The following is a 15,350-nucleotide window of genomic DNA, read 5'->3' as shown; positions in this document are numbered from 1 at the left end:
TATTGGAATGTTAGGTGATATTCAAGTAGAACTGATCCAGTACCAAATCTTATGATCGTTTGGTTTTATTGTTTTCTTTGTAGTTGAACCATCTTTCATTGGAACAAAGGTTTATGAGGATTATGACCTATCTCTTCTGGTTCCTTATATTGACTGGAAACCATTCTTTGATGTATGGCAACTGAGAGGGCGCTATCCAAATAGAGGATATCCGAAGATCTTCAATGACAAGCTAGTTGGTAAGTCATTCACAGGCAGGACTATCCTAAGATCTTCAATGACAGGCTAGTTGGTATGTCTTCACTGGCCGGAATATCCTAAGATCTTCAATGACAAGCTAGTTGGTATGTCTGTCACAGGCAGGAGTCTCCTAATATTCTTTTCGTGTCTATTTTATTGATTTAGAACATTCTTTGATGAGTAGCCATGTGCTATCCGTGGTCATTTCAGATCAAAAGGTATCTTCCAGAAGCTTAAAATGGTTCTTCATGTGATGCAGATAAGATTTGATAGAGGAATACCCAAATTCACATCGAGAAGAATATAATGTTTGTTCTCTTTATGATCAATTCATGTTTAGTTGATTTTTGTCTCGCCTGCATAACCGAGCGAGACTATAGGCGCCGCTTTTCCGACGGCGGCGGCGTCAACATCAAATCTTAACCTAAGGTTAAGTTTTTGAAATGACATCATAACTTAAAAAGTATATGGACCTAGTTCATGAAACTTGGACATAAGGTTAATCAAGTATTACTGAACTTCCTGCCTGAGTTTCAGGTCACATGACCAAGGTCAAAGGTCATTTAGGGTCAATGAACTTAGACCATGTTGGGAAAATTATTTTCAAAATCTTAACCGAAGGTTAAGTTTTTGAAATGACATCATAGCTTAGAAAGTATATGGACCTAGTTCATGAAACTTGGGCATAAGGTTAATCAAGTATTAGTGAACATCCTTGAGTTGCAGGTCACGTGACCAAGGTCAAAGGTCATTTAGGGTCAATGAACTTTGGTCAAGTTGGGGGTATTCGTTGAATTACTATCATAACTTTGAAAATTGATGGATTTAGTTCATGAAACTTGGACATTAGGTTAATCAAGTACCACTGAACATCCTGTACGAGTTTCAGGTCACATGACCATGGTCAAAGGTCATTAAAGGTCAATGAACTTTGGCCGTGTTGGGGGTATTTGTTGAATTACCATCCTAACTGTGAAAGTTTATGGATCTAGTTCATAAAAATTGGGATATAAGAGTAATCAAGCATCACTGAACATCCCCTGTGAGTTTCAGGTCACAAAACCAAGTCAAAGGTCAGTTAAGGTCAATAAACTTAGGCCATGTTGGGGTAATTGTTGAAGTGCCATCATAACTTTGAAAGTTTATGGATAGAGTGAATGAAATGTGGACATGGGTGTAGTTGACAGTCTTAAGTCTCCGTTCAAATGTCATTTATGGTCAATGAACGTGGTATTATGTCATTATATGAATGATGTTTTTGTGAATGATTATTTTATAGTAGTTTTCAAAGTTAGCACTGCTGCTATATTAAATTGCGTAATGCAGGCGAGACTGCCAGAGGCGTTCCACTTGTTGTACTAATATGGCAGTAGGTGATGTTTAACCGAAATGCCAGACAAATTTTGATTTATTAGAAAGAGAAAGATATACCTCCATAACTCGATTATTACCCAGTAATACAGTTCAGTTCCTTTTTAACCAATGTCAAATTCAAAAGCTTCACCTATTATGCAGATTCATTATCTGTCAATATGAGGTCGGGTGTTGTTTGGTAAAAGTTTATATTCACTTGGTGTCAAGCAGTTGGTCTACTTTTCAGACAGTCTAATACTACATCTATCAATATGGTCTAATTTGCTGTTTTTTCTACACTACACTTTTCGTAATAATGAGTCCCATTCTCATTTAGTCTAATACCCAATGGCCCGTATTCTGAACTCGGGTTTAGATTAAACCCTGGTTTTAAGTTGTGGTTTAACTATGGATAGCCAATTGGGGCACAAATCCCTAACAGTACAAATCCACTTTATTAACTAATTTGACACTCAAATTGTTCATATTTGTCTGGGAATGATAACTGTATTTTTCTTCATTATGAAACCAAAAGGAAACAACATAGGAAATATACAATATAAACTGAATTTGTGAGATTTTGCCTCCCCATAATTTTAGGACAGAGTTAGACCGTGGTCTAAGTTAAACCTGACTTCAGAATACGGGCTGATAGGTCTAATTTCCACTCTGTCTCCTTAGTATTGGTTCAGAAGTAGTTCATCAAATCAAAAAGACTATAAGTGATGTGAGACCTAGTTGATACATGTAGTAAACAGAACAGGTATATCTTAACTGGACATTACACAAAATGTTAAAACAGCTATGGCAATAAGACAAAATGGCTAGTTGACAAACGTAGATGAAGTAGGATGAGACAAACGGAAAGAAAACGAAGCAGGGCCCTGTCTTACAAAGTTTTAGGATGGATCCAATCCATCTCAACTGTATGGAATCCATCCATAACATAATTTTTTCAGCAGGAAATTTGCAGAATCTCCTTAGTAAACCAAGATAATCACAGTGATTCTTTAAGAGAACGATGAATGTATGAATATGCATAATTTCTAGAAGATATTTTGAACGAAATTGCATTTTAGATGTTGACGTTGCTGGTTGTCCATAGTTGTGGTTGGTTGGATCAGTCTCAACTCTTTGTAAGACGTGCCCAGATGTATACCAATCGGTAGATATTGAGATAGCTTTCAATGTTTTGTTTGCTGCAGGTCAGGAAGCCAAGAAGGTGTTTGATGATGCCCAGGATATGCTGAAGAAGGTTATTGATCAGAAGCTTCTGAGAGCTAGTGGTATCATCGGTCTGTATCCTGCCCACAGTGTAGGGGATGACATCCATGTATTCTCTGATAGCGAGAAGACCTGCTCTCATAAACCCGATGCTGTATTCTACGGTCTCAGACAACAGGTCAGCTTTTCTAATTCATTGTGGCCCAGTGGATTAGCCATCAGATTTTGAACCAGAGGGTCGTTGGTTTGAATCTCAGCCATGGCTTAATTTCCTTCAGCAAGAAATGTACCCGCACTGTGCTGCACTCAACCCAGGTTAGGTGAATGGGTACTGGCAATAAGGAATTCTTCAAAGAGCTGTGAGCAGTGGAATTTATAGATCAGCTTTTATTATTATTATTATTATTAATTATTATTATTATCATTATTATTATTATCATTATTATTTTGAGGATGAGGATGAGGATGATGATGATGATGATGATGATGATGATGATGATGATGATGATGATGATGATGATGATGATGATGATGATGATGATGATGATGATGATGATGATGATGATGATGATGATGATGATGATGATGATGATGATGATGATGATGATGATGATGATGATGATGATGATGATGATGATGATGATGATGATGATGATGGCGGCGGTGGTGGTGGTGATGGTGATGATGATGATGATGATGATGATCTAGTTACCTGTTCAAAGGTGCGCTATATGTAAATTACCCTGACTCTTGCTCCTGCTGTTTCCCTGCATCTGATGAACTCCAGAATTGATCCTACTTGATACCCAGTTACCACACCTAGGTCAAGTGCAGTGCAATATGGATACATTTCTGCTGAAGGAAAACACACCATGGCTAGGGTTTGAACCCATGTTTGATGAAGAGCTAGGACATAGCTATGATATTTTGATAAGGAAAGATCTTGTGAAGATTGATATTATGATCTAAGAGCTTATTGCAGAACGAGTTACGATCAAACACAAACTCCAAAAATTAAACTTTTAACTGATTCTAAACCAATCAGACAAATGCATTTGGGACTTGTGTATTTTTTTTTATTAAACTCTCTGTGCAAAAGACCCCATAGTATGTTTATCAAATGTTATACGTGTTAGTATGGTTCTAAATGGTCACATCAGAACTGAACAACATAATTTAGTTCCAGGTATTAATGTTCTAATATTAAGCAATATTTTTTTAGAGCTGGAAAAGTGTATGGAATAAAGGTTCAGAGTTAACATCCGTGTATATTTATAGCTATGCACATAAATATATCTTTATGCATAAATTGATGGGACTTTTTGTAGATGAGAAAGAATATTTAATATTGGTTCACCAACGAGAGTGCTCAAACAACCAAACCCATTTTATTTCACCATTATTCATCAATTGTTTATTGTTGTTCTTAAGGCGACCGCACACCTTACGATTGGTCTGCGACTTAATTTTTGAATCAAACGTAGTAGAATTTTATGCTAAAATTGAGACTTGGAATATCTTACTGCGTAATGTTCGAAATCATCGTACGAATACCTCTGTTCAAATCTGTGACTATGCTATCATCTTAGAATAAAAGCAAATTGAATATCTAGTCGTAATGACGTCATAGCAGTCGTACGATTGGCTACGATTTGAAAGTGATTTGGCCTTTACTCCAAAATAAAGGCTTGCAATCTTTCAAAATGGTTATATTAATATTCTTTCAATTAATTTTAACCTCAAATAAAAGGATATGTTCCATTCACATTTTCAGAAAATGAGCAAAATGCGATTCGTTCCAAAATCGGATTGCAAACAGTCGTAAGGTGTGCGGTGGCCTTTAGTGTACACTTTTTGAGATAGTAATTATTTTTTTATTGAAAATTTAGTACATACTAACTATTTTTTTTAATTTCCTTTTATTTTTCCATGTAATCCAAGGCTGAGAAGGAGAGTGAATACTACACATGTCTGTCGGACTTCATAGCACCTAAAGAGACAGGAATCATAGACTACGTCGGTGGCTTTGCTGTGTCTGTAGGGTTTGGAGTAGACGAGATGTGTAAGAGGTTTGAGGAGGAGATGGATGATTATAGCATTATTATGATCAAGGCTCTAGCTGATAGGCTAGCTGAGGTGAGATATTTATGTTATATTGCATGGCTCAGAATGGAATATGAGAAATATTCAATGGGCGAGGGAATATTGCACTCATCTATGATCTGTGCAATATGCTCTAACTCTTTGAATAATATTGACCCTAAAAATAGTGGAATATTACTGATATTCCATGAAGAAAAGCCATTTTGATATCATTCGTATAATCTTTAAAGATCATTATTCATTAGATTGTGAAATATGATCTGATGAAAATCCGATAATTTATTGTTCGAAATATACATGAAATGAAATACTCCGAAAATTTGCTTTGCCCAATTGATCGTGGGCCCGGCAGCCGCTGTGCAGTGCCAGATCGACGAGGCTCTATCCCTTAAATCGTTGAACGCCAAACAGGGTAGCAGCAACTCCCATCTTTTAACGTCTTTTGGTCTGACGCGGCGGGGTTTGAACCCCCGACCTCCCGGTTGTGAGACGGACGCTCTACCAACTGAGCCAACACACCGGTATTGCACAATCAAAGTATGCAGACAACATATGATTTTTTAATGCACTGCTTAAAGGGCCTATGTAGATAATAATTACAGTTTAACAGCAATAATGAATTAAGAGAGTGGCAATGAAGAGAAGAAGATAGAGTTATGTGGCATAAGAAGAAAGCAGGAAGGTAGGGATGCTTCTCTTTTCTCAAATTAACAAGCAAGAATTAAATTATAGAGGTCAAGAAAGCCTCCTTTGACGCCCGTTTGAAGCACACAAAGTAAGCATAAATGAGCGCACATTATCAAGGTGCTCGGGTAACAATGTAATTAGATGAGATGCAGATGTATTGAAAACCAAGATGGAAGTTTCAAACCAGAATGGGGTGTAAACCTCCTTTGGGCTGTTATGCTAAGGGTATTGCTCTTCCGCGATTTATAAATTTTTGATTAACCGGGGTGGTATTCTGGAACACTGTCATAAATTTTGTCATTTCTCTCCGAGATGTGACACCGCTATGATTGTCACAAATCGGTATTCTGAACATTGTCTTTTCCCTGTCATATCTCTCAAAGTTCCCGCCCATCTTTTTGGAAGCAAACCAATCAAAATCATCGTTAGTTCCCAGTGGGAGCCCTTCTAGCCAATGGGAAGGCCCCGTGGCAGGTAGGGCGTATCCCCAAAACAGTTGCTGACATCGCACAACTACGCGTATATTGATGCGCTTAGTCACAAAGAGAGACAGGGAGCTTTGAAGGATTTTAGAGGAGAAGTAAAAAAAGAAGGAAAACAGAGAAAAAAAGGAGGAATTAATATGTACGGCCTAACTAATAACACAATCTAATATAAATAATATCATTATTTGCTTGACATTTAGTCGGCAGGGTGTTGGGATATTTGGTACTAAAAGATATGACAAATTTGTGACTGCTACCCCCTGGTCATAACTTTTGCTTGTATGAAAGGATTACACGCATTTAAAGTCGCATATTTTTGGGTGCGCGCTAAAGAGAAGAGACAAAACTTATGACATTTTTTGTGACAAAATTTATGACATCCACCAGAATACCGATTTTGTCATATCTCTTAGAAAAGATAAATATGGAGAAAAGACAATGTTCAGAATACCCCTTTTGGAATCTGTTTCATAAAGAGCTACAACTATTGTAACTTTCCATTCTAGCAACTACCATAGTAACCTTGATTGCAATAGCATTGTGATTAGGCTACTTAGCCAAGTTACCATAGTATAGTGTAGCAGGTTTCATAGTACACCATGTATCTTTCTTGGGCAAGTTTTGGTCCTGAAAAGGACCACCCAAACTCGACGTTTAGACGAGTGTGTTCTTGTCATTACCATAGTAGTTGCTCGAATGGCGAAGTTACAATAGATGTAACTCTTAATGAAACAGATTGTACAGTGTATTTTGTTTGATATTGTACATTACATATAATACCGTAGAAAGTGAAATTCTAACATTGGTTACAAGTTCACGTTCAGAACTTGTTGCTATAATCTCCATTAAATTTAAGTTTAAGTTTTGTATTGTCAGCTGTAACAAATGAAAATTTGGAAACCTAATAATTTGAAAATATGATGTAAAAGTAACCTTTTTTATAGGTAAAAATATCTGTTTTTTTTTTAATACTTGTTATATAGTAGTTTTACTTTGCCTATTGAATTCTTGATTATGATTTTCTTTTGTATGACAGGCCTTTGCTGAGGCTCTACATGAGAGAGTTCGTAAGGACTTGTGGGGTTATAGTAATACAGAGAACCTAGAGGTCAATGAACTACACAAGATCAATTATGATGTAAGTCAGTCATTATAGTCTACATGTATTCATTTACAATATATGTTTGTAAAAGATTGGGTTGTGAACTTGAATATTTTGTTGTATAAAATGTGATTTTTTTAAAAGTATTGTTTTAGTATTTCGAGTTCTATTTGTCATAGGGGCAGTTTGCTGCTTACTTCATTTTAACCTTTGTGTAGCCAACCACATATTTTTGTCTCGCCTGCATAGCAGAGCGAGACTGTAGACGCTGCTTTTCCGACAGTGGCGGCGTCGTCGTCAACATCAAATCATAACCGAAGGTTAAGTTTTTGAAATGTCATCATAACTTAGAAAGAATATGGGCCTAGTTCAAGAAACGTGGACATGAGGGTAATCAAGTATTACTGAATATCCTGCTTGAGTTTTAGGTCGCATGACCAATGTCAAAGGTCATTTAGGGTCAATGAACTTTGGCCATGTTGGGGGTATTTGTTAAGTTACATCATAACTTTGAATTTGTTTATGGATCTGGTTCATGAAACTTAAGACATAAGAGTAATCAAGTATCATTGAACATCTTGCATGAGTTTCAGGTTGCATGATCAAGGTCAATAGGGGTCAATGAACATAGTATTTTATTATCATATGAATGGTGTTTTTGTGAATAATTATTCAATAGTTGTTTTTGAAGTCAGCACTGATGTTATATTGAATCGCGTAATGCAGGCGAGACTGCCACAGGCAGTTATTATAATTATTAATTGATTATTAATTTATTGTTATTATTAATTGTTATTGTTATTATTATTAATCAAATGAGTCAAAGAGGGCACTGTTTATATATACATTTTTACACCTATTGGACATGAGGGGCCTGTTTCATAAACTTGTTATGATTAAGAACTATTTATGTCTATCAAGCAGTCAAATTGAACCATCTCATTGTATTGAGCGATCATTTAGATGTCAGGAAAATATCCATTTTAATCTTCGTGTAAATAATAGTGAATGAGTGAATTGTTTGATGGTTTGATGAATTCATCTATCCATCCATTCATCTATCCATCCATTCATCCATCCATTCATCCATCCATTCATTCATTTATCCATCCATTCATCCATCCATTCATTCATCCATCCATTTATTCATTCCTCCATTCATCCATCCATCCATCCATTCTTTCATCCATCCATTCATCCCTCCATTCATCCATCCATCCATCTATTCATTCACATACGGGCAGACAGAGGGTGTTAATGTCAACCTATGTATATGAACAAGTTTTCTTGTACAGTAAATTGTTACAACTTTAGAGCATGCTATGGTATAGGCACATGTTTGAGTCTAGCCTATCCTTAACCCTACCTAGGCCGGGTTATTTTGGGAGATCATATGGCCGTGGGGGGGGGGGGGGGATCTCAAGGGGGCCTGAGAGCCCCTCCCCCTTGGCTACAATTTGAAATCACTGGGTACAAAATTTATACCCCTGTCCAACAAAATTTGAAGCAATCAGCTTATGGAACCTTGGTTGGGCTATTTGTCGCAATTGTTGTGAATAAAACTTCTTGAGTGTTTTACCAATTCTCATGAAAATGGCACATACATTGGTCTTGAGGTACAGGTGTGCAAGACACCTTTTTCGTAAAGACATACAAGACCCATTTAAAAAAAAATATATGTTGGAATATGTGTTGCTATGGTAACAGCATGGGGTGGGATATTAATCACTTTCGGTGATATTTTTAGTTTATTCCATACATATATCAGTTCCTAAACTGGCTTTCAAAAACGATTGCAATGAGTGAGAGCTTCGTGTATTCATTGTTTATACAGGGTATCCGCCCAGCTCCTGGCTACCCTTCCCAACCAGACCATACAGAGAAAGAGACCATGTGGAATCTAATGGACATTGAGACCAGTACCGGTATTAGTCTAACCGAATCACTAGCCATGGATCCAGCAGCCTCAGTTTCTGGACTCTACTTTGCTCATCCTAAATCATTCTATTTTGGTGTGGGAAAGATTGCTAAAGATCAGGTGAGAATGCAACATTCCAGGATTTTAGAGTTAGTGGATATTTTTTTCTATTACAAACCGAGAATTCATGTAGAGATTGATACAGATACATTAAACCAAAATAGCAAATTAATAATTAATTCCTTTATGTTTCTTTATTCACACAAAAAATCAGGAAATTAATTTTTCAGGAGCTGTGCTGAATTATGACATATTTGAGAGTAATAAATGAGGGGTAATAGGAAGTGCATGAAACAATAATACATATCAAGGGTGCATATTTTTATCTCTTTCATCTGGTAGGCTCATGATGTGCTGAGCATGTCCTTCCAGTTCCAAACGATTTTCATCTTATGTTATATGTATTATCTTTTTCATTTGCCTTCTTCAGTGGCAGATCATTGTGAAATAGCATGTACTTCATGAAATGTATTCACATCCTGAATAGGATGTTGTACAGGCTCCCTGACATTTGCTCCGGCGACAATTGCTCCGATGGAAACACTGCACGTTATGCCAAACATAAAACCTAACCTCCGAAACTGAATAAACCCTAATTGTAATCTTTATGTTATTATCAACCAGCAACTCTATTAGAATGTTAATTCTAACCTATGCCCTGTGAGATAGCAATACTGGAACAAGTGCTGCAGGAGAAACAAGAACTGTTATTGATGGGATAATTAAAACCTTATACTGTACAGTTCTTAACATGGGAGAAAATCTCATTGTTTCTCATTAAAATTTAATTTTTATTTTCTTTAGGTTGAGGATTATGCTGCCAGGAAACAGATGGATGTGAAAGATGTAGAGAAATGGCTTCGACCGATCCTGTCTTACGACTGTTGACATCAGTATCATCGAGTCCTTACTGCATCCATTCATGTAATATTCAGTGAGCACTACTCTCTGGATGGGTAGAACTGAAGCAGGGTTTCAAGCTCTCCTGATTTTGTGCTTTACATCTGTGCATTGGTCTTGTTAGCAGGGGGTCTGTTACACAATAGCAATTGATCATACAATGTGATGTGATGGCATATTATCATCAATACATGCAATCAATCGCCACATCACATTTGTAATATTTCAAATGTGTATTGTTTCGAAATTGCTCTTGAAACTTGATCTTTGTGACTTTGTGCATTTTTCTTCCTTACTGAGCACATAATCTAATCCTTGAGGGTTTGGCGCTTTCACGATAAACATCTGCCCTCCGATTTACTTTTGTGTTACAGAGCCAGTATATTTTAATGATGAAATTGTTAATGGATATTATCATGATTGCTCTGTAAAGGATTCTGAAATTTTGAAATCAGAAAGAGTACTATGTAAATAAATTATTACTCTTCCTCTTTTACATTATTGTGCTGGAATCCTAGCTACAAATTTTAGGTTACGTCTATTTTTGCAGAGCATGAAATCCGGCCAAGTCTCAGTTGGCATACATGGTCACAATGGGTGATGTGTATTTTGTCAGGGGCATTTGAAAAATCACCTGGATCATACACTTTCACTCTCATATATCTTAAGATGATGTTTGAACGTTTGCGTGGTGGTGTGAACAATGGCGGAATGGACTAAGCTACACCATATGTAACGTCCTGGAAAGGACAGAGAGAGTGGAAAGGGGTAGAAGTGAAATATAGAGGCGGGAAAGTTGAGGTTAGAAAGTAGAGCATCTCTTTCGGGAAATGAGCAAGGACTGTAAACCAGGAAGATTGAAAAACCTTGAGTACGGGCAAGATGACAGGCCTGAGTTGGAGAGGTTGGAGAGAAGGCTGGCTTGACTCGGCGAGTGGAGTTGTAGAGCCGGAGCAGATAGAAATCTTGACGTTTCTGGCAGGTTGACTGTCCGTCTTCAAGAATCAGTGTATTATGTTTAAGATCTATGAACTATTTATTTGCACCTAATTGAATGGTATTTCAGGGATATAAAATATTGGTTTCTTTTGATATTTGTACCTATTAATGTAATATTATTATGCATAAGGATATAAATGTGCAGATACGTTGACATATTTCATTTTGAAAAATGCGTTTGTATTTGATTATTTGTCAAATTGTGCTAATAATGTTATGCAATTCGAATGTAAACTAACTGTACATGTGACCTTCAGTTCAAAGTTGTATTTGATTGAAACAAAGATTTATCTGATGACATACTTATCTATTTTTATAAGCCCGTCCTACGGAAAGTATTATGGTATCACGCTCGGTGTCTGTGTCCGTCTGTCTATCCGTCCGTCCGTTAAATTTTCCTTGTAAATGTGATAACTTCAGTTTAACTTAACCTAGGCTCATATAATTTGGTGTGTATGATACTAGCATGGATCTCAGGAAGCCTCTTGATTTTGAGGTCAAAAGGTCAAGGTCACAGTGAAATGTTTTCATCTTACCCTTCTGAAGTCCTTGTTAATGCGATAACTTCAGTTTAACTTAACCTAGGCTCATATAATATGGTGTGTATGATACTAGCATAGATCCCAGGAAGTCTATTGATTTGGAGGTCAGAATTTTTTTTACAATATTCTAGATATGCAATGTGCAGTTTTGGAGAAGCAAACTTGAGATGCAGACAAATTTTTTAATATAAAATGCGCTGTAATTCGATCCGCGAAAAAAATTATTATAGATGATAAACCGTCAATCACAATATCGCTTCTATCTTAAAACATGCATACATTTTCCAAAATAAAACACATGGAACTAAGATTACCCAAGTGAAACTAGAACTGCACATTGATTTTCTAGGATTTAATTTTTTTTCTCATTTTCTGCGCATACAGTTTGTGCAAAATGAATGTTGAATCACAAACTGCTTCTTTCCAATCATGGCCTAATTGACAGCCGAACAGAATAGGATCGAAATAAATAAATGTGAAGGGAGGACAGTGGCAGTCGCATGTTAGGAAACTCATAATATCCATCTCTAAAGCCTATAGTTCACACCTTTGCGTTTTAAGCTGCACATTTCTGTGTTAGCCAAAACAGCAATACGCAGTCTAATACAGCATACCATGCAGCAAAATATTTGGTTGTAAACACCATTTGGAGCTGGTACAAAGTTTAAGTAGTAAAAGCAAAGTGATGCGAGCTAAAGTGAGACCATGCCTGCGCAAGCTGCTCACTGTTGCTCGTCCTCATGCTTATTTTGCATTATTAGCATTTCTTATCAGGGGTAATTATTCCAAAGGATTTTATCCCCAAGATAGCTTGGTTTATAGGGTTTAAGGAATTTATGTATGATACTAAAATGAAATCTTTAACAGGTTGAATTACATATTGCCAATTCTATGAAATGTGTATTTCCTTAAAGAAATCAATTTCACTGATGCAATTTCCCTTAGATCCAATGCATTGCATCACACAAATTGAAAGGGGACTTGCTCCTAAACTTAGAAAAGTACCTTGACAGAGCTCCACATGATAACTACCATGGCGACATAGCTCATTAATCAATCGCAATCATGGTTTCCATGGTAGTTACATTAAGGCAAAATAACAGCAGATACTATTCATGGAATAGACCCCTTGTATAGCATGTAAGCATATGAAGCCCAAATAGGAAGCTTATTATAAAAGTTATCAAGCACAATATCATTAGAAAAATCATGAACACTTTGATTCCAAATAGGCAAGATATGTGAGGAATTATTCTCATGTTGAACTCATAGATAAGAATAAAAATCATGTCTTTGACAAAGTTTTAACTTTCCAACAAAACAAATTGTGTGATTGATGTTCGTATTTTAATACCTGAATCAAATTCCAAGTGAATTTTTATATCAGAAATTGCCAATTTTCATAATAGTTGCTAGATGTATTCCTTTGGCATTACTGTGTGTGAAAAGACTTTTTTGTGTTTGTCTATCTTATCTGTGCATTTTAAAAATGCTGTTTTGTGTTATTAGGTTGTTAGGTTTTTTTGTAACTTAAACAGTTCTGGCATGTAATTGGCCTTCATTTGAATTCAAATTTCATTTCATTTTTTTTTTATAATATATTACAATATATTATACTGCAGTCGATTATGGTAGACTAAATGGACATTTTAGGATTTTAACTAATTGTAATTTTGGTATTCTTCATCTTTATCATTGTTTTCAAAACCGATATTTTGGGGCCACATCCCCCCAACCCCCCCCCCAAAAAAAAGAATTCAGTACAAGTGACTTCTCTTTTTCAAATAGATCAATCTCAGTTTGATTCTTAATTGATCTCAATTATGTTGTTACAGGGATACTCCAGGCTGAAAACAAAACAATGAAAATTTGATCAAAATCGGACAAGGAATAACAAAGTTATGACATTTCAAAGATTTGCATCATTTCGATGAAACAGTTCTATGCATGCCATCATGAATATTCAATGAATAAACTGATAGCATCACATTCCTACTTGTTCTTTTGCGTTTTATTGCATGAAATGTTCATTCAATTTTTTTCCCCGAGATAATGAATCAAATTGGATTTACAACTGATTAAATGCATTTGATATTCATTGCTGCAACTTATTTTATTACATTGGAGACTTATCATCCACGCATGTATGAAAATATGAAAAAATAATGATTTTGTGTAATAATAATAATAATAATAATGATAGCGGCATATCTACCCAGGGTAGCCACTTCAGTTCCGAAAACTGTTCTCCCAGCGGGCCCTGCTAATAACAAAAGAAAGAGGAAAGTGCGGATATGACATCATCAGTCCACCTAATGAATATGTGTGACAATGTGCATATAACTTTTCACAAAATATTGCTAAACTTGAAGTTAAAAAGTTTTATTTTAAAGTTTTTATTTATTTTTAGTTTAAATAAATTTTTAAATAAGATTTTGATGAAATCTTCAGCATTTAGCTCGGGAATTTTACTCTATTTATTGAAATATTATTATTTTCAGATCAGAGTACCCCTTTAAAAGAAATAGGAATTTAGATCAATCTCAATTTGATACTTGATTGATCTCAAATTGTGTATTTAGGCTATAGGAATTTAGATCAGTATTATGATTCTCAAAAGGAATTGAGTTTTAAATTACTACATTGTTCAGTTGAGATTTTTCATCACAAAATACAGAAAAAAATAATTGTATTTATTTCAGGCTTATCCCATGAAATTCATATTCTGTACACATGAACACAGGGTATTATTTTTCTATGTATGACCTAACCTTCTGAAATATAATTATGGTTCAAATAAAAACTAATGTCTAACAACATATATCTGGCTTGTTTTGGTCGTTCATCTTTAATTTGTATTAATAATTTTTTTTAAATTCTGTTTTTAGTATACCAAATTGAAGTAAATTACAAAGTTTACAAATGATTATTAAGTGATTGCAAATCACATAAACACATGTTGGTAGTTGTATTAATAAACTTTGATATTGGTACTCAGAAGTATATGTCTTTCATCTCAAAATTTTACTCTAATACTCATTTTAATCATCAGAAATTCAGAATTGATTCATTTCTTTATTGGAGACTTGAAAATTGATATTAAAAAATCTGGGCCATATATCTGGGTATATTTGTAATGTAAATTCCTAAATCCTTTCTTTCAAATTGAAATTAATGATGGTTAAGGCAGCGTGATAGTAAATCATAACTTGCTTTATTAAATTCAGGTGGCATGAAATCATTGAGTGTTTCTTGTCCTATTCCCCTCCTTTTTTAGAAATCTGCTGGGAACCACGACGGTTGGTTTTGAGGGGGTTTTAGGAGCATTTTTCTGACAAATTCTGAAAATTACTATTTGCTCAATTTTCCCTAAATTTGACAGGAAGCGAAAGAAAAAAAATTGACCATCTGTGATCTTTATTTTTTTGTAAATCAATTCAAATTGATGCTAGAAAACCTTTGATAACCAAAAGGAATGTGTTATCGTGGCATTTTTCAGACAAATTTGGGAAATCACTATTTTACTCAATTTTCCCAAAATTTGACAAAAAGCAGTTGGGTGAAAAAAAAATCCTATGATATTAGTCCAAATTGATGTTAGAGAACCACGACAGATAGTTTTGAGGGGTTTTGACAATAAATCCTAATTTTTTTTCCATAAAACCTTGATAAGACCCTTAATTTCTAGTAGATATCCAAGATTGGTCATATGCATAACACAAGTATAAAATTCAAAT

General features: G+C 35.3%; 1 protein-coding gene across 2 annotated transcripts in view; it reads left to right on the top strand.

The window, feature by feature from the left end:
* LOC135154785 (methionine synthase-like) overlaps window positions 1-14,434 on the top strand; it is a 52,704-nt gene extending 38,270 nt beyond the window's left edge. For both annotated transcript variants that reach the window (XM_064102691.1, XM_064102692.1), the window contains exons 21-26: window positions 84-239; window positions 2,799-2,995; window positions 4,759-4,953; window positions 7,129-7,230; window positions 9,029-9,232; window positions 9,977-14,434. In XM_064102691.1, the coding sequence (XP_063958761.1) occupies window positions 84-239; window positions 2,799-2,995; window positions 4,759-4,953; window positions 7,129-7,230; window positions 9,029-9,232; window positions 9,977-10,060 (938 nt within the window). In that variant the 3' untranslated portion in view covers window positions 10,061-14,434. The remainder of the gene's footprint in view (window positions 1-83; window positions 240-2,798; window positions 2,996-4,758; window positions 4,954-7,128; window positions 7,231-9,028; window positions 9,233-9,976) is intronic.
* Window positions 14,435-15,350: the final 916 nt, after the last annotated feature.

This window comes from Lytechinus pictus, chromosome 7 (assembly GCF_037042905.1).
Source record: "Lytechinus pictus isolate F3 Inbred chromosome 7, Lp3.0, whole genome shotgun sequence".
In the NCBI taxonomy this organism is placed as follows: Eukaryota; Metazoa; Echinodermata; class Echinoidea; order Temnopleuroida; family Toxopneustidae; genus Lytechinus; species Lytechinus pictus.
The sequence above is the reverse complement of the archived record's forward strand: the minus strand, read 5'-3'. Positions and strand labels throughout refer to the sequence as shown.